This window comes from Lathamus discolor, chromosome 5 (genome assembly GCF_037157495.1).
Source record: "Lathamus discolor isolate bLatDis1 chromosome 5, bLatDis1.hap1, whole genome shotgun sequence".
Classification (NCBI taxonomy): domain Eukaryota; kingdom Metazoa; phylum Chordata; class Aves; order Psittaciformes; family Psittacidae; genus Lathamus; species Lathamus discolor.
Window position 1 is genome coordinate 111766650 of NC_088888.1, and position 18721 is coordinate 111785370.

The 18721-nt window shown below is 45.9% G+C and overlaps 1 protein-coding gene across 3 annotated transcripts in view; it reads left to right on the forward strand.

Moving 5' to 3' along the window:
• ASXL2 (ASXL transcriptional regulator 2) overlaps positions 1-18721 on the forward strand; it is a 114903-nt gene that overhangs the window by 85473 nt on the left and 10709 nt on the right. For all 3 annotated transcript variants that reach the window (XM_065682014.1, XM_065682015.1, XM_065682016.1), the window contains 5 exons: positions 3634-3774; positions 6723-6886; positions 10336-10432; positions 12286-12391; positions 16648-17365. In XM_065682014.1, coding sequence (XP_065538086.1) covers positions 3634-3774; positions 6723-6886; positions 10336-10432; positions 12286-12391; positions 16648-17365 — 1226 coding nt within the window. The remainder of the gene's footprint in view (positions 1-3633; positions 3775-6722; positions 6887-10335; positions 10433-12285; positions 12392-16647; positions 17366-18721) is intronic.

Genomic DNA, 18721 nt, shown 5'->3' on the forward strand with positions numbered 1-18721 from the left:
TTATAAAGCCACAATTTGTCAAGTCATCTATTTGGGCCTGTAAGGATGCTGAGGAGGGACTCTTCATTAGTGACTGTAGTGATAGGACAAGGGGTAACGGGTTAAAACTTAAACAGAGGAAGTTTAGATTGGATATAAGGAGGAAGTTCTTTACTGTGAGGGTGGTGAGGGACTGGAATGGGGTGCCCAGGGAAGTTGCGAATGCTCCATGCAGTGTTCAAGGCCAGGCTGGACAGAGCTTTGAGTGCCATGGTTTAGTATGAGGTGTCCCTGCCCATGGCAGGGGGGTTGGAATTTGATGATCTTAAGGTCCTTTCCAACCCTAACTATTCTATGATTCTATCTGTAAGCATTGCCTGTAGTGGCTCTGAACCACCTCCCAGATCACTGAGCACCAAAGCAGAGCTGTGGGCCTCTGAAATCCAACACATTTGTCCTGGTGACCTGGGTCCAACAGTGCTGATGGCACACGTGTTGAGAATGCGTAATAGCAGAGTAGGTCCTAGTAGGACTTCCAAATCAAGAGGAAGAGTCTTTGTGTTCATTGGACTGGGTGGGATTTTCTTCACTGGTTTTGCCTGATCTCGGGGAATGTTGACTTTGTAAATGCTTTGTGGCAAACAACATGTTATGAGAACAACTCGTTTTTGTTTAGTTTTGAGCCAGGCTTCTTATACCTTTATTTCATTTCTTCTAATTATCAAACAGGCAATGAACAACTGTTGTTTATTTAAAAATTTTGCCACTCATGACTTCTGTAGCCATCTTTTCTTCAGTCTAAGGAGTCCCACTGTAATTTCTCATTCCTCATATGCAAAGCTCTGTGCTTTTTGCAGTAGAGAATGAAAACTGTACACGGTGTTCAGGGTGCAGGACACGTTCTGCATTTGTATAGCATCATTTTGTCAGTCTACATTTTGTTCATCTTTTTTGTCAACAATGCCTAGCATTCAGTTTTCCCTTTTTGACCCCATCAAAAGCAGGCATTTTCCTCCATTACAATTCTCAAACTCTTTCCTGAGAGTCTGGAAGAAGTTTTCTGTTGTAGGGCCTGACAGCTTGTGTGTAAGGTTAGGGAGTTCTTTTTTACATCACTTCGTGTTTCTGTACAGTCAAGTTGACTTCCTGGGCTGCAAGCACATACTGCTGGGTCGTGTTGAGCTTAAAATGTTTTTCTTAGTCTGTAATCAGAATCTTCTCTTGCTTCCTTGGCTTGAAACCCAAGATTTCCTGTCCTATCCACCATGGACATAGAGCACAGCTTATTTGATTTCTTCTCCTTGCCACCTTCTACATTATTAGAGATGTTTCCTCATCTCATGCTGATTTTCTTTAGGATAAAATTCTATCTGTGTTTTAGCGCGTTTGTTTATTCTCCCTTTCCAAACAGCTCTAAACAAATCCAACCCAAAACTAGACCAATCTGGCCTGGTGTGCTGGTTATGTACTGCTGGAATGTTTCTGTAATATCTGTTAAGCCGTATGCACGGCTGCTGCTGGGCACCATATATCCGACAGAAAGGAGCAGGCGTGTTTGTCAGCTATACCTCATGCAGCATTTAATAGCAGAGCGAGTGTCTTGAGGTTGCCTGTTGTTCCCAGTTCAGACTCTTTCAAAAAAGTTAAAGGGCAGAAGGTTAATATCATCTTGCTTGGTTGCACAACTGCTCTTGTGCCCTTTTCACCTTGGGTGGTGTGGCCTGAGAAGGAAGCCAAGAGGCTGTTTCTCATGACAGTATGAAGACAATGCAGTGCCAGGTTTATGAGGTCTTCAACAGAAAATGACTGCTTAAAACCTTCCTGCTTCTTCTCAGCTAACCAGGGTTAATTCTGAATGGTTGGTCTGGAGCACCTCGTATCCAGAGCTCCCTGTCCCCAGAGGAATTTGATCTCTACTTGGGGAAGTAGGAACAGTGGAGACCTGAGAGGGACTGAAGCAGGATATTTTGTAAGATTATTAGCTAACATAGAGTAATTATAAAACAGACTAATGGAGGAAGTAATCCAGACTCATGTTACTTAAAGTACTTCAGGTATTGTTTGGTGTCTTTATTTTTTGTGATTATAATGAGGTTTTTTCCTTTCGTGGCTCTCTGGTGCTGGTAGCCTGCCGTCTGGCCGTTCCCAGCCACAGAGTGGCAGGCCCTGGGAGCAGGAGGCACATCACCTTCTCTCCTTATTTTGGTTTCACGCTTCCCAAACTATTGCTACATCCACTTCAGTCATGACGGAATCATTTTCTTCCAGCATATCTATTTAATTTTTGTTACTGGGTTGGGTTTTTTTTTTCTCTCGGACTTTCCCATATTTTGCTGCTACACCCCAGTTGCAAGGTATTGTACATTGTGTGTGTCAACTCATGCAGCCTTTTTAGTAGTACTCTGAAAATATGTTCAAATCGCAGGACTGTTTATGTTGGTTGAGACCTTGGGAGGTCTCTTGCAGCTGGACCTCCAGCATTTCTAGGGGCCAGTCAGATCTTTGCAAACCTCCAAGAACAGAGGTGGCACTACCCCTCTGGGTCCCTGCTCCACTGCAGACTGTCCTCACAGGGATACATTCGTTTCCTTATATCCTGGCTGATTCTTGCCCGGTTTTTCTTGTTCTCCTGCCAGGCACCACTGTCACAAGCCTGGCTTTATCTTTCTGCTGTCCTGGTAGGAACAGTAGTGATGACCAGGTCGCCTGCAATCTTTCTTCTTCTCCAGCCTGAAGAAGCCCCAGGCCCTCAGCCTCTTCTCACAGGCAGAGAGGAGAATGAGATAGAGACTATGTGAAAGAATGATTAGTGCAAGTTGCTAGTGAGAGCCAGCATTTGTTCCATTTGTGAATTAACTACATGTATTATGGAGTTTCTCTATCGAGCTGTGGCACTCCAGTGCCTTTCCTTACTTGGGTGAGTGATGTTACTATAACACAAGCCTAGAGAGTGCAGAGAGAAGACCAGCTCATGTTCTTAATTCATCTCCCTAAAGAGGAAGAGGGAAAGGAAGGATGAGAGAATCTTGGGAAGAAACTATTCCCACTGGCATTAAAAATCCTGTTGTACAAAAGAGAATGTGGGTGTCAGTGGATTGTGAGAGGAAATCAGAGTGATGAAATCTGTCTAGTTGGGCCAGTAGTGACTTTGGAGGAGGACACAAAGATATCTGTTGAGTATTGGAAAGAGGAGGGGGAATTCCTGAGGGTGGTCTGAAAGAACAAAAGCTACACTTGTAGTTTAAAATTGAGAAAGGACACATGCAGTATGAAGAGGTTTTTCCTGATAGTGAACTCTAACAGATACTAAAGCTGCCTCTGAAAGGAAGTTTTAACAAGATCTTTACTGGAGTGAATATAAATGAGAAGTAAGATGGGGCAAACTGGGAAATAGTCTTAAACTATAAGCAAAGTGGTTGTCCTGCCCTTTATTTTGTGGTAGTCCGATAGCTACAAAGGGCGCTTCTGTTTCCACCCTGTTGAGAAGCAAGTGCTACGAGAACAAAGGAGTATAAGTATCCTTGGAGTGCTTGTCCCTGAGCTGCTAGAACTAGGGTATACACATAAAAGAATCTTTATTTCAGCCCAAACAGGTGTCTCGTGTAATACTTCTTTGTACATCCCAATGTTTAAATATTTCTGTTTCCTCTGCAGCTTGGGAAGGAAAGCAGTCAGATGGACAGTCGAGCAGCCCTCAGAACTCCACCTCTAGTTCTTCTCCCTCTGTTAAGCTTGATAACTCCTTGCAAGGGTTGGGAAAGAAACCATTCCAGAGATCTGACAGGCTCCATGCAAGTAAGATACTTACTTTTTTTGCTTACAGAGATTTGGTTGCTCTGATGACAGAACAAAAGCCTAAATAACAAAACTAAGTAAAATGTGTAATTAATTGCATTGCTAAAGTGACTTCTGTACAATTCTGGATGGTACTGCTAGTGTGCTGTGTGAATTGGGGTAAATAATTCAAACTGTATATATGCAAATATATAAGAAAAGGCTTATTTTCTCATTTCTTACCATCAGGGTTTTCTACCTGTGAATGCGCAGCTTGCTGTTTGAGAAGCAAAAGAGGACTTGCATTATTTAGCAGGCTTGTTAATGCACTTAAGAGACTTTGATAACATTAAAAAGAAAAAATAAATTCCTTCCCAGATCTTCATACTTCAGACTCCCCTGTTACTTGACTTCCTTCCTGTTCACTGAAGTTAGGTCCTTCTCAGGCCTGCAGACCTTTTGTGGTTTCTTTTACACACCAGAAGGCTGTTTTGCCATTCAGCGTGACCTGGACAGGCTGGAGAGTTGGGTGGGGAGAAACTTGATGAAATTCAACAAGGGCAAGTGTAGAGTCTTGCATCTGGGGAAGAATACCCCCATGTACCAGTACAGGCTGGGGGGATGAGCTGCTGGAAAGTAGCGAAGGGGAAAGGGACCTGGGGGTCCTGGTGGATAGGAGGATGACCATGAGCCAGCAATGTGCTCTTGTGGCCAAGAGGCAAATGGCATCTTAGGGTGCATTAGAAAGGGAGTGGTTAGTAGGTCAAGAGAGGTTCTTCTCCCCCTGTACTCAGCCTTGGTGAGGCCGCATCTGGAATATTGCGTCCAGTTCTGGGCCCCTCTGTTCAAGAAGGACAGGGAATTGCTTGAAGGAGTCCAGCGCAGAGCCACAAAGATGATTAAGGGAGTGGAACATCTCCCTTATGAGGAGAGGCTGAGGGAGCTGGGTCTCATCAGCTTGGAGAAGAGGAGACTGAGGGGTGACCTCATCAGTCTTTACAAATATGTAAAGGGTAGGTGTCAGGATGATGGAGCTAGGCTTTTTTCAGTGATATCCAGTGATAGGACAAGGGGCAATGGGTGTAAACTGGAGCATAGGAAGTTCCACGTTAACATCAGGAAGAACTTCTTTACTGTAAGAGTGACAGAGCACTGGAACAGGTCGCCCAGGGGGGTTGTGGAGTCTCCTACACTGGAGATATTCAAGGCCCGCCTGGACAAGTTCCTGTGTGATGTACTGTAGGTTACCCTGCTCTTGCAGGGGGGTTGGACTAGATGATCTTTTGAGGTCCCTTCCAACCCTTGGGATTCTGTGATTCTGTGATTCCAAACCCCCAGCCATGGGCAGGGACACCTCACACTAAACCATCTCACCAAAGGCTTTGTACAACCTGGCCTTGAACACTGCCAGGGATGGAGCATTCACAACCTCCCTGGGCAACCCATTCCAGTGCCTCACCACCCTAACAGGAAAGAATTTCCTCCTTATATCCAATCTAAACTTCCCCTGTTTAAGTTTTAACCCGTTACCCCTTGTCCTGTCACTACAGTCCCTGACAAAGAGTCCCTCCCCAGCATCCCTATAGGCCCCCTTCAGGTACTGGAAGGCTGCTATGAGGTCTCCACGCAGCCTTCTCTTCTCCAGGCTGAACAGCCCCAACTTCCTCAGCCTATCTTCATACGGGTGGTGCTCCAGTCCCCTGATCATCCTCGTGGCCCTCCTCTGGACTTGTTCCAGCAGTTCCATGTCCTTTTTATGTTGAGGACACCAGAACTGCACACAATACTCCAGGTGAGGTCTCACAAGAGCAGAGTAGAGGGGCAGGATCACCTCCTTCGACCTGTTGGTCACGCTCCTTTTGATGCAGCCCAGGATACGGTTGGCTTTCTGGGCTGCGAGCGCACACTGAAGCCGGCTCATGTTCATTTTCTCATCGACCAGCACCCCCAAGTCCTTCTCTGCAGGGCCGCTCTGAATCTCTTCTCTGCCCAACCTGTAGCTGTGCCTGGGATTTCTCCAACCCAGGTGTAGGACCTTGCACTTGTCATGGTTGAACTTCATAAGGTTGTCATCAGCCCACTTCACAAGCGTGTCAAAGTCCCTCTGGATGGCATTCCTGCCCTCCAGCGTATCAACTGAACCACTCAGCTTGGTGTCATCAGCAAACTTGCTGAGGGCGCACTCAATCCCACTGTCCATGTCATCGACGAAGAACACTTTCCCTAGAGAAAAAAGCCTCCATGGCACTTATTTTGTTAGGTTTTCTTAACGTAAAAGTAACTGCTGTCATCCCTGATGTCAGGGGAGCAGGATAGTACTACCCATTGTGCTAATAATGTGCTTTTAATCTAAGCTTCATAATATGTGGTATTTTGCCGGTTACAGACAGGGGATGCATCCGAAGGAAATAGAGCACACAATGGTAACACTGGCTTTCACAGCTCATGCATGATGCTGGCTATAGCATAAGGGCTAATGCTTGACTCGCTGGCTTTCAAACACACAAAGAGAATAGTTACCCATTGTTACTGCTTTGTCTTTCCACCCAAGTGCAATGAGCTGATGAATTTTTCTGAAATACTTTTGCTAAGAACAAAGTAGGAAAGTCCAGGAAGGACTCCCAAGGAACAAACTGACCTTAGTGAGAGGCTTAAAATAGAAATTAATGTGGCTAAAAGCAACTCTAGAAACCCTTCTGAAAAAGACTCCTTGCTTTTCCCCAGATAGGAGGATTCTACAGGAGTTAGGTCAGCTGACACAGGCTACAGTGGTATGGAAATTGTGCTGGAAAGCACCTCCTGTTTCGTTTTGAACTGTATGTGCAAAGATAAAATGTGTTTTTAAAGTCAGGGTATGAAATAGGTCACAGAGGTGGCATTCTGAAAATCGTGGGGACAGTGAACTCCAAAAGGAGCCTGGAATCCTCTCTCAGGTACAGTGTTACTCACATCTTGCTGGTTTGTTGCAGGGCAGCTGAAGAGAACAAAGTGTGCTGAAATTGATGTGGAAACTCCCGACTCCATCCTGGTGAACACCAACCTGCGGGCGCTGATCAACAAGCACACGTTCTCCGTCCTGCCTACAGAATGCCAGCAGCGCCTGCTGCTGCTGCTGCCCGAGGTGGACAGGCAGGTAGGTCTTCTGTGTTCTGTTTCTTCTAGGTTCTGTTGTTGAGGGAAGTGGCTATTTGGTGTCAGCAGGGAGCATCTGCAGAGGAAATTCAGCCTAGACACCCAAACACTGTGGTAGGGTGCTGCTTCTGTGCACAGTGTGGAAAAAAAACTGAAAATTCTTCTAATTTTGGTGTTTGGGTGTTTGTTGCTACCAGAAAAAGATCTAAAGCCATGTAAAGATGGCTAAATCAATCCACACTCCCAGATACAGCAGGAACAATGTTTCTGTTAAACTGGACTTGCAGAGGGCCAGGAGTGATGGGCATGCAGCAGTTTCCATGTCTTCCTCTCACCTGTCCTCAGGCAGATTCTTCAGTACAGTATTGACCCTGCAGCTTCTTAGGCCTTCCCACAGAACACCAATACAGGTGCTGCCATCTAGTTCCAGCCTCTTCTGCTTTTCTGGCATCGCTGCTGTCAAATTCTGAATTTGGTAAAGTGAAAACTGAACAAGTTTTCTATGGCACATTCACACTGTCCAGACTGCAGAGCAGGCCTGACCTGTGCCACAGAGCTTGTGCCCTGACCCAAAACACACGGTTAAAGGTACCAAGCACACAGTGTGCGGCAGCTGTGGAGGCAGCTCATGTCTGGATTATCTAAGACCTCTTTGCAAATGAAGAGAGGAATTTGGAAAGGCAGAGGAGTATTTAGTGGGGAGAAGTAGGCTCCTTTGCTTTGGGAGTGCACAGAAGAAATGGTGAAGTGTTTCACTGAGCTCTTCACTAAACAGTTGGTGATAACAGGAACATGAGTTACAAGGGGGTAAGAACTCAGCTTTCAGGACTGAAAGAACACCTAAGAGAATCTTTTGGTAGGACAGTTATTTCAACTCAGCTGGACCTGATGAATTCCCTCTGAAGCATGAAGCAATCTCAACATTGCAGCATTTTTAATCAGCTTGGAGAAAGCAGGGATGATACTGAGAGATTAGAAAAGATTAAACATTGCACTTGCATGTAAAAAGAGAAAAATACAGTTGGGGAACTGAAGTTCAATCTGTTTATGCTCAATACCAGAAAAGTTGCAGCTAGAACAAGGATGCTTCCTTTCTTTTACCTTACTTGTGTTATGTTAGTCTTCAGTATTCCTACCCCAGCTGGCTGGGAGCTTCTGAGCAAAGCAGGAATCTGTGCTATGCTACTCAGTTATAGGAGTGTTAGTTCAGATGCCTTAACATATGTGTCTAGAGCCATTTTAAATGTTCTTTAGATAGCAAAGCTGGCTTCAAGATTCCACTCCAGATGGAAGTCTTTCTTATGTCCTGTCTCAGGTCTGCAGGTCCCTTTAAGATACTTTCCTGTGTGATGTTGAGATCAGTACTACATGCCTGCATTTACGCACTTCAGTCACTTCCTCGGGGTCTGTCTCAGCTGCTTACTCAGGGCTTCTCTTATAGAAAGTGAAACTCCAGTTGGTACACTCAAGAGCCTTTTGAGCACATGCAGGTGTCTGCCTCAGCCTGAGCTGAACCAAGTCCCTACCTCCACACACCCAGTTGACCACTATAGACTGTGAAGGGACACCAGCCTAGATGGAGATGCTAGATGGAGCCGAGACATCCATGTGCAGTAAAGTGTTACCCATCTCTGTGGCCGTGCTGCTCTCCTGGCTCTCACACAGTGTTAATAATGTCTGCGGTCTGGCAGCTGCACTGTGGTCTGCTTTAGAGAGGATGCTGCCCTGAGCAGGCAGTGTTCCTTTGGAGCTAGGAGGAGTTCTAACTTTTTACACTGTCTCATAAATTCTGATCTTTAGTCAGCATTCACTGGGGACTTCTTAGTCCAAGGCTGATCCAGTAAATATTTGAAGCAATTGTTTTTTAAGTCCTGTGGCCTTTAATAATTAGGTATGTGTCAGAATATGATGTGATGGAGTTTTCAGCTGGAGTTTATTGGCAAGAACCTCACAGCAGATGTTAGGACATTTCTGCCCTGGCTTTTAAGTTTAATTGTCCTTAAATTGAATGAGAATTTCACTGAATATGAATTTTGACTAACCCTATAACATTGCTTGGCTCCTGAGAGACCAGGTCTTACATTTTGCTGTAGTAAATCTCCTAGAGCAGCCCACCACATCAAGTGGTGCTGCATGCTTTATTGCACATCAGTCTTCACTGTAGTAAATAGGAGAAGAGGTGAAGGCGTTGGACATGCCAGTTGTGAATGGCTGCCTGTCTGCTGTGTGTTGCTTGTCAGGGACTCAGTCTGAGCTGCTTCAGCTGGTGTTTCTGCAGAGGGGAAAGAAGGCACTGAGGCCTGACCGCACCAGCCCTGTGGCAGTTGGCTGCCCTTCAGCACAAGGAATGGGCAACCCCATATGTGCAGCACAGGATAGTCATGCCAATTCTGCTCCCTCTAGTCAATCAATAGAGTTTGGGACCAGAAAATAAATCTCTGCTTTTGTAATCCTTAGAATGGGAGCTTCTAACTTAAAAATCTACCAACTATATCTTGCCTATAAAACCTTCTGTTAGGTCAATTCCATAATTTCCATTACCTGCACCACAAATGCTGGCTCAGGGAGAGCACAGATTCCTTTCAGTCCTGCTGGTAAAGGTTTCCTGCACAGTCTCCCAGTGTAATCAGATGTAGCTTGCACTGGGACAGATGGATTTTGCTTGTTTGTCCTGATTTATTAGGCAATAAATGGAAGCACATCAGTTTTGCCCGCAGCAAGTTTTTGCCACTAACTGAACCATACATGTATTTTTGTTTCTGGTAGAGAAATTCCACATTTACTTCTGTGGAATAAAGAGCAACAGCAAGTTTCACGTGTGTTTTACTACCCCAGTAATCGTTTCCTGCTGCAATTGTTCCAGCCTTGCCCTCATGCTTTCTCATTTATGTCCTACTCCATAGCATGACTGCCCTATTTGATTAACCATATTTCAAAGACAGAATGGGTTTTGAGCCTCATTTGTCCATTTTTCCTGAAGCATCTGTGGTTATGATTACATACAGTTCAGGTGTCATGTAAAAGTTACTTTTATACAACACCTCTTCTGTCCTCGCTTTTCCCTCACACACTTCATGTTCATGAGAAGGCAGCAGAGCTGGTGCTTTGGGTGGTAAGCAGCTCATTCATTCTACAGGGGAAAGGGCAGCTGAAGGAGCTTCTCAGAGGCTGTGCTGTTCTGTTTCCATGTGCCACCTGTACCATCTGCTGCTTATGTGTGTTTGTGCAGCTATAGAGGATGGGCTGAGGCAAAGATGAGGAAAATCTCCCTCAACTTCCTGGATCCCAGCCTTGACTAAGGCTGCAGGTTTTCTCCTGCAGCAAATGCAGTTTCCAGAGAGATCTTTGACAGTGTTGGGGCTCTTGCTCTGTTTTCAGATCACATATGATGAAATGTGATACTTGCCTTTCCCAGCTAGTTAATAGTGTTTGCCTTGTCATGTGTTCCAGGTTGGGGCAGACGGTTTGATGAAGCTCAGTGGCTCTGCACTCAACAACGAGTTCTTCACCTCAGCTGCCCAAGGCTGGAAGGAGAGGTTGTCAGAAGGTAAAACTTCCCCAGACAATGATGCAGAACTCTAGCTGGCTTTCACCTAGTGAATGTTTTGGGGAAAGTGTGAAAAAGATTTCATGGGGAGGTTGAAGCACTGGAAGGAGTTCCCAGGTAAAGACAGCTGTAGTCAACACAGGCTGAGAGCACATACAAGCTCAAAACTATGTAATCTCAAGGTCATAGAGGGGCTGCAGTAAGGAGTTCACTTTTGAACTTAGCATGTATAAAAATTATAGAATCATAGAATGGTTTGGGTTAGAAGGAACCTTAAAGCTCGTCTAGTTCCAACCCTACTGCCACAGGGAGGGACACCTTCCACTAGACCAGGTTGCTCAAAGCCCTGTCCAATCTGGCCTTGAAAAATGAGCAAGTCTCTGAAAGAGATGAGACAAGAGGGGAAAATGTGTTTAAAATCATATTGAGATGACTGTATAGCTGTGTTATTCTGAAGTGGTGGTAGCTAAATATAGCCCACTGCTGAGCTCAGTGGAGAAGGTAAATCATGTTCCCCAAGTAATGCACTCGGTAATCAGCAAAGCTGTTTGGACAGAGCTGGTGTGGCCAAGTCCTTTGAGACAGTATTTTTTATATAACATAACATCAGTTATTTACTAATTGATAAGATTCCTGCACCTTCAATGGCAGTTTGCATCTTGAATTTAGAGGTGCTTAATTCCATCATTCGATATCAAATCACATCACCAGAAGTGCAGTCATGCACTGTGGGCAGGGACCATCTCCACAGCATGCATCTGACTGCAGGCTACCAGGCAGGTTTTCATGTCCCTTGTGCTCAGGGCATACCTGAGCTTATGACAGCATGTGCTTTTAGCTGAAATGTCCCAACTGGGAAACAAAGGATCACCACAGCACTGGAAATCCAGGAAATCACTGCTGCAACAGGCTGTTTTAAAAGGGCTGACTTTTGAACCCTGTTGCTATATTACTCTTAAGTAAAGGCATGTGTTCTGCTGGTTTTGATGCAGCAGACTTTTTGTAGTTATTTACCTGACCAAATTTACATAAAAATACAAAAGGAAGTTGATGGATCGGAGATTCTGTTCAGGCCCTCTGTACTTCTGCAATGAAAAGATGAGTGTCCTGCTTTAATACTGACAGGTCAGGTACCAGTGTGCTGAAAAGGGAGCCAAAAATTGTTGGGAAACAAACTGTGCAGTGATGGAAATATCTGATTGCTGTTGATCCTCTAAGTAATCCCCTCTCTGGAGTAATTTTGGCAGGAGGCTTAAAAGGAGAAGACATAAAAAGTAAAATAGAAAAGTCTGGACGCACATTGTGTGTATTTGTCTTAGGTGTTTTTCACTTCTGGATGCCCTTGTTTCTCTCTGACTCCTCTGCATTACTGCCATTGAGGTGGGAATGCTGGGGGTGTCTGCTAAGGAGGAATATGGATAGAATGAAGGAATGTTTGATAGAGAGAAATAACGTCAAGATGAGACTTATCTAATTTTAAAATATTCAGAACATGAGAATCTGGGTTTTATGAGTGCACTTAGATTACCAATGCAATCAACTAAGAATTGCCCTGAAAAAAGATGATGTCCTCATTGTCATTGTCAACCTTCTAGGATTCTGTTGGCTACCAGAGTGGACATTCGCAGGGATGGGAGTTACAGCTGTCGGGCATAAAGCTGTTGCCTGGAGCAACAGACAGCAGAGGAACACTTTGAAGCTCAGGAGAGGAGCTGAAGTACTGCAGGCAGGGCTGCAGTGTCACATGCTGTGAAGGGTTGTCTGAGACAGTGTGAGTGGGGAGGCTCCTGTGGTTACATGGCTTCATTTCATCTATACCCTTTTTTGAAGATACCTTTTATTGCTTTTTGCAGGTGAGTTTACACCGGAAATGCAACTGAGAATACGACAAGAAATAGAAAAGGAAAAGAAGGTTGAGCTGTGGAAGGAACATTTTTTTGAGAGCTACTATGGCCAGAGGTAAGACCCTCAGCTGTCTTTTTTTACCCTTTCATTGCCTATCCAGGTGTACCTGTTGCTCCATTTGTAGCATGCCGACGAATAAACACAATTTGTCACTAGTCCTGAAAGCTGATAAAGGCCTCCAGCTTCATCCAGCTGCTGCAGAACTGAGAAAACACCCGAGGGACTTAGGTCAGAAGTGATGTGTTTGCTGTTGTGATTTCCAATGCTTTAATAACCAGCGTAGAACTGGTTTCCTCAGACAAGGATGTCCTTTACAGTTTACGTCTTAACTTTTCTCACTCCTTACTACAGTACTTTGAGGCACTCCTTGTAGGGTTCTTCTAGTATCAGGATCCCCATGTATGGTGGTGGTGCGTATTCTACCCTGCAACAAATCAGCTGCCACACAACATCTCATGTGTTTCTTCACATCCAGTCAGACACGTATTTGGTTAAATTCACACACATTCCACGTTCCTCTAGAGAATGCTCTTCAGTGTTCCTTTCTGCAAATATCACTGTATGAGCTGGAGTCAGATGGAAGCTGCATGGGGTTGTTTGAGTGCTGTAGCGATGTGCCTGTGGTGGCTAATAATGGGAGCATTTCTTAGAATCATAGAATAGTTAGGGTTGGAAAGGACCTCAAGATCATCTAGTTCCAACCCCCCTGCCATGGACAGGGACACCTCACACTAAACCATCTCACCCAAGACTTTGTCCAACCTGGCCTTGAACACTGCCAGGGATGGAGCATTCACAACCTCCCTGGGCAACCAGTTCCAGTGCCTCACCACCCTAACAGGAAAGAATTTCCTCCTTATATCCAATCTAAACTTCTCCTGTTTAAGTTTGTACCCGTTACCCCTTGTCCTGTCACTACAGTCCCTGATGAAGAGACGATACCCAGCATCCCTGTAGCCCCACTTCAGACACTGGAAGGCTGCTATGAGGTCCCCACGCAGCCTTCTCTTCTCCAGGCTGAACAGCCCCAACTTCTCAGCCTATCTTCATACGGGAGGTGCTCCAGTCCCTGATCATCCTTGTGGCCCTCCTCTGGACTTGTTCCAACAGTTCCATGTCCTTTTTATGTTGAGGACCCCAGAACTGCACACAGTACTCCAGGTGAGGTCTCACAAGAGCAGAGTAGAGGGGCAGGATCACCTCCTTCGACCTGCTGGTCACGCTCCTTTTGATGCAGCCCAGGATACGGTTGGCTTTCTGGGCTGCAAGCGCACACTGCAGCCGGCTCATGTTCATTTTCTCATCGACCAGCACCCCCAAGTCCTTCTCCATAGGGCTGCTCTGAATCTCTTCTCTGCCCAATCTGTAGCTGTGCCTGCTAAGATTGCTCCGACCCAGGTGTAGGACCTTGCACTTGTTGTGGTTGAACTTCATAAGGTTGGTATCAGCCCACCTCACAAGCCTGTTGAGGTCCCTCTGGATGGCATCCCTTCCCTCCAGCATATCAACCGAACAACACAGCTTGGTGTCACTGGCAAACTTGTTGGCCAGATGTCGTGATTTAAGCCCAGCTGCCATGCAGCCCGCTCACTCACTCCCCCCACTTCCTCCCCCACCCCGCTCCTGGAGGGATGGGGAGGAGAATTGAAAGAATGTAGCTCCTACAGGTTGAGATAAGAACAGTCCAGTAGCTAAGGTATAACACAAATCACTACTGCTACCACCAGTAATAATAATGATAAGGAAAATAAAAAGAGAAGAGAATACAACCGCTCACCACCCACCGACCGATGCCCCACCCGACTGAGCAGTGATCTAGCCCTTCCGGGTAACTGCCTCCAGTTCTACATCCTGGGCATGACGTGCTGTGGTATGGAATACCTCTTTGGCTAGTTTGGGTCAGGTGTCCTGTCCCTGCTTCCGGCTTCCCCTCCTCCCTGGCACAACATGAGCCTCAGAAAGTCCTTGGTCGGACTAAACATTTGAGCAGTAACTAAAACATCGGTGTTATCAGCACTGTTCCCAGGCTGAAAGTCAAAACCACAGCACTGCACCAGCTACTAAGCAGGAGAAAAATGACTGCTACTGCTGAACCCAGGACAGTAGCCACCCCTTATTCCATAACATTCATGTCATGCTCAGATCCCACATTTTCAATATACCATCAGTCTTATATATATACATATATAAACATCCACATAGAGAGAGAGAGAGAGAGAGAGGTATAGATCATTCTTTAGTGAATGGACCAATCTCTATAAAGCTGCTGAGTCCATCTGGTCCATGATGTCAGGCTCCATCTCTTGTAAGTCTTTCAGAGCAGGAGAGAGAGTGTGATGTAGTCAGTCTGCCAGGCCTCCCCATATTTGTACTTCAGCTGTCGTCCTCCATACCAGAGAGGCTTTAACAGCTTGGCTTGCTTAACTGCAGCATGTTTCACATTCGTGAATAACCGGGGCAAAAGTGTCCATTGCTAAGTCCACCCCTCAATCATGAGTCCATCTGTATGTTCCGTCTCTGCCCTGATGGCCTGAAGTGCCATGGGCCCACCAGGCTCAAAATAATTCACCCTCTCCTTCAGCAGTTTCTGCAACTTGTTGTCGGGGACTCCATACAGCTGCCTTCCATCTCCGACACTTCCAAAGCACTGGAGGAGCCCAGTGGACTAGATACTCACCTCTACTGTCCCACACATCCTGCCACGCATGACTGTCCAGCTTCAGGGAAAATCCCTTGGTCCTCGTATATTGTCGTCTAATCCTGGACAAGGCCCAAACACGACTCTGCTTAACTTTCGGGATCAGACAAAATGGTCATGGATAAAACACACTCTGTATGTGTACCAACATGCTGATTCCCATCACAATCAGCAGGCAGGTCTCAAGGGTACCCAAAGGCCATTCAAAACCTTCAGAACTCTCAAATGATGCTGCTGTACTTGTCACTGGGGTGGTGTAGCTGCTGTGCTTGGAGCTGGAGTAGCTGTGTTGTCTGCTGCGGTCGGAGTTTGAGTAGCTGCTGTACTTGTTGCAGGGGTGTGTGGGAATGTCTCCCTCATAGGCTGACCACCCAAGGAGGGGAAAAAAGATGTGTAATTGCTATACACTTCTATTATATACCTCCCAAAGTATAGAGGTGGTGACCACACTGGAAATGCAAGCCAGATCAGTTTCATGATCAATGATTCTGTTGAATTACAAGTCATTACCATAAAGTACAATGAAACAAGAACCTTAGCCCAAGGCCCCCAGCCAATAAACACTAACACAGCAAATACCGGCTGTAAGTAAGGTACGACATGCTGAAACTGTGAGATCAGGAGCAACAACTTTGAGAGCCAATAAATCAGCACTGTGACGAGTGACTATGAATCTAAAACAATGAATGCTTATCACAAATACGATTAGACACACCCCGGTCAGATCTGTTGTTATCTCAACCCTTCGTGTCCCACGTTAGGTGCCAAAAAGAACTGTCATGGTTTAAGCCCAGCTGCCACGCAGTCACTCGCTCACTCCCCCGCTTCCTCCTGCTGCTCCCAGAGGGATGGGGAGGAGAATCAAAAGAATGTAACTCCCACAGGTTGAGATAAGAACAGTCCAGTAACTAAGGTATAACACAAACCACTGCTGCTACCACCAATGATAATAATGATAAGGGAAGTAACAAGGGAAGAGCATACAACTGCTCACCACCTGACAACTGATACCCAGCCCGACTGAGCAGTGATCTGGCCCTTCCGAGTAACTGCCCCCAGTTCTACATCCTGGGCATGATGTGCTGTGGTATGGGATACCTCTTTGGCTAGTTTGGGTCAGGTGTCCTGTCCCTGCTTCCTCCCGGCTTCCCCTCCTCCCTGGCAGAGCATGAGACTCAGAAAGTCCTTGGTCAGACTAAACATTTGAGCAGTAACTAAAACATCGGTGTTATCAGCGCTGTTCCCAGGCTGAAAGTCAAAACCACAGCACTGCAGCAGCTACTAAGCAGGAGAAAAATGACTGCTACTGCTGAACTCAGGACACCAGATTATTTTGATTTGCAGCCTGGAAAATTGGTATCAGGATAGAGGACTAGGTCTAGCCTGTGTTCCAAGTATTTAGCTTAGTTGGGTTTAAACTTTGCTGTTTAGTTCTGTTTCATGTGGAAGTACCAACAGTATAGAAAACTTTCAAGGATCCTGGCACAGAATTAGGTGTGTGAGGCACATTGATTTAGGGTGTGGTATGTAGAGAATCCTCACAGTTTTTGTGAGGATAATATGCTTTTTGCAAGAGTGTTTCACAAAATAAAAGATCTGTTTTTCTTGATAGTTCTGGGCTAAGTCCTGAAGAGTCCAAGAGACTGATAGCAAACACCGGCCCTGCCGAGACAGAGACTGAAAATCTAGCAGCTGAGCCACCAAAATGCCTGCCAGCCTCTCTCATCCCACTCAAAGAGGAGATGACCTCTCCATTAGAGTCTAAAGCACAAGCAGTCCAGGAAGCACCAGTGTTGAAAAAAGGAGGGGAGGAAAGAAGGGAGGATGTGCAGGCAAAACCAGCCAAACCTGCAGAGGCCTCAGTCTCCCCTGGTGGGTGTGCAGTGAAACCCAGTGACCATTCTCTCCCTTTAAAAGAGAGAGTTCAAGGAGAGTCCGTTCAAGAGAAATCACAAATTGCCAGCAGTCAAAAGGCAGACGAAGAGAGAAAGCACCCTGCCTCAAAGGAAGTGCTGGGCAAAGAGACTGTCAGTGCCTCAGGTGTGGCCCCGAGTAAACCAAAGAGCCCCGAAGCAGGTGAAGTAGTAGTAAAAATGAAAAGCCCTGTGATGACTCCAGAAACACCAGAAAAGAAGCCCCCAGTAAATGAAGACATGGAAGTGAGCGTGGAAGCCCCTAAGAGGAAGTCGGAGAGTAGGGAAGAAGCTCCAACCACTCCTGAAAAGAAGCCGCGGATCATTGAGACCTGTCAGCACCACCAGGCGTTTCGGAGCCAGGCACAGCCCTTTCCTGCTGCGGGGACCCCGGTGCCACGTGTACCCCCACTCAAGGTAAAGGGAAACAAAGGCAGCTCCACGGAGCAGGTCATGTGGGTCAGCTCAGCTCAGCTGGTGGCTTTGTCAGTTCAGTTCCAGTTATGTGTGTAAATTGTGTTACCCACTTATAGCGATGGAAATATTTGATCCAAAATTATGTCAGTGGTTTGCTAAAGGGGATCTGCTGGCTGGGTAATCAGCATGACTTGGGTATCTCTTGTACACGTGCCTCTGTTGAAAGATCTCTTGGGCCAGAAGCTCAGAGAGTAGTGCAAAAGCCCAGGGCAAAGTGTAACAGAGTACTGCAGTTCCCAGTGGAAACCGGGGAGGAACTGCAAGACCACAAGAACAAAGCAGTTTGTAACCCAGAGGTGCACAAATCTTGGCAGGTGTGTGAGTATCCCCAGTACGGTCCACAAAGACTGTTAACTGTCAACAGCTTCCTGTGATCTGTCAAGCCCAGGAACTAAATTATTTACCTGTGTTTAAAGAAAGACCACCTAGAAGTAGCACAGTTATCATTTATACCAGCTGGATACGGCATAGCACCGGACTAGGTTGCAGGAAAAGACCATTTCAGGGAACGCCTCCATTCCAAAAGCCCTTTGGCTGCTGTGTCTTAATGAGAACCTACATGGGAGAGGAATCAGGCAGTTGTTCACCATGGGGATAGGGCAGGAGGAAAGAAGCATGAAAGAACCACTCCAGCCTATGGCCTGCACAATGCAGCTCTGGCACTGGGACCCAGGTGGTGGGAGCATACACCTGCAGCTGCGCTGCCAGGAGGTGTCCTGCTGGTGAGTACCTCATCCACTCAATCCAGGTGTTCCATCCTCTTCCAGATAATGATCGCAAGACTGCACAGCACGGATAACCCCGATTGTTTCTTCAGTGGTGTTATTTATACTCCATAGTGCTTGGTAAATGGATGAACCAACACAGAAAAAGTTTTGCAGTCATGTGTGACTGTCACAGGAGAAGTTTGGTTTCTGCAGAATAGAGCCTCTGCTTTTTCTACCAGAATGTGCTCTGGTTACGATTCATCTCCCTCATCTGGGGCCTTAGGCAGAAGTTGTAAATGGAAAACTGCTTAGTTACTGTATTTCTCAATGTCCTAAGAATTCTACTCTCCTAGTAAGAGTCTTTTATATGGGAAGTACACAAACACATGTTAGAAATGGTTTGTAATGCTCACCATGCTAATAAGTATAGCACAGGGGCAGGAAAGCATTAATGGAACTTGTTAGTGAAACCGAAACTGGGGGGAAACTGTCAATAAAAGATACTTGGAATGTCTTACAGGAAGAAGAGTTGATCTGCCAGCGTAATAAACATGGGATTTAATTTAACAATGGAGTGAATTGAAGGATG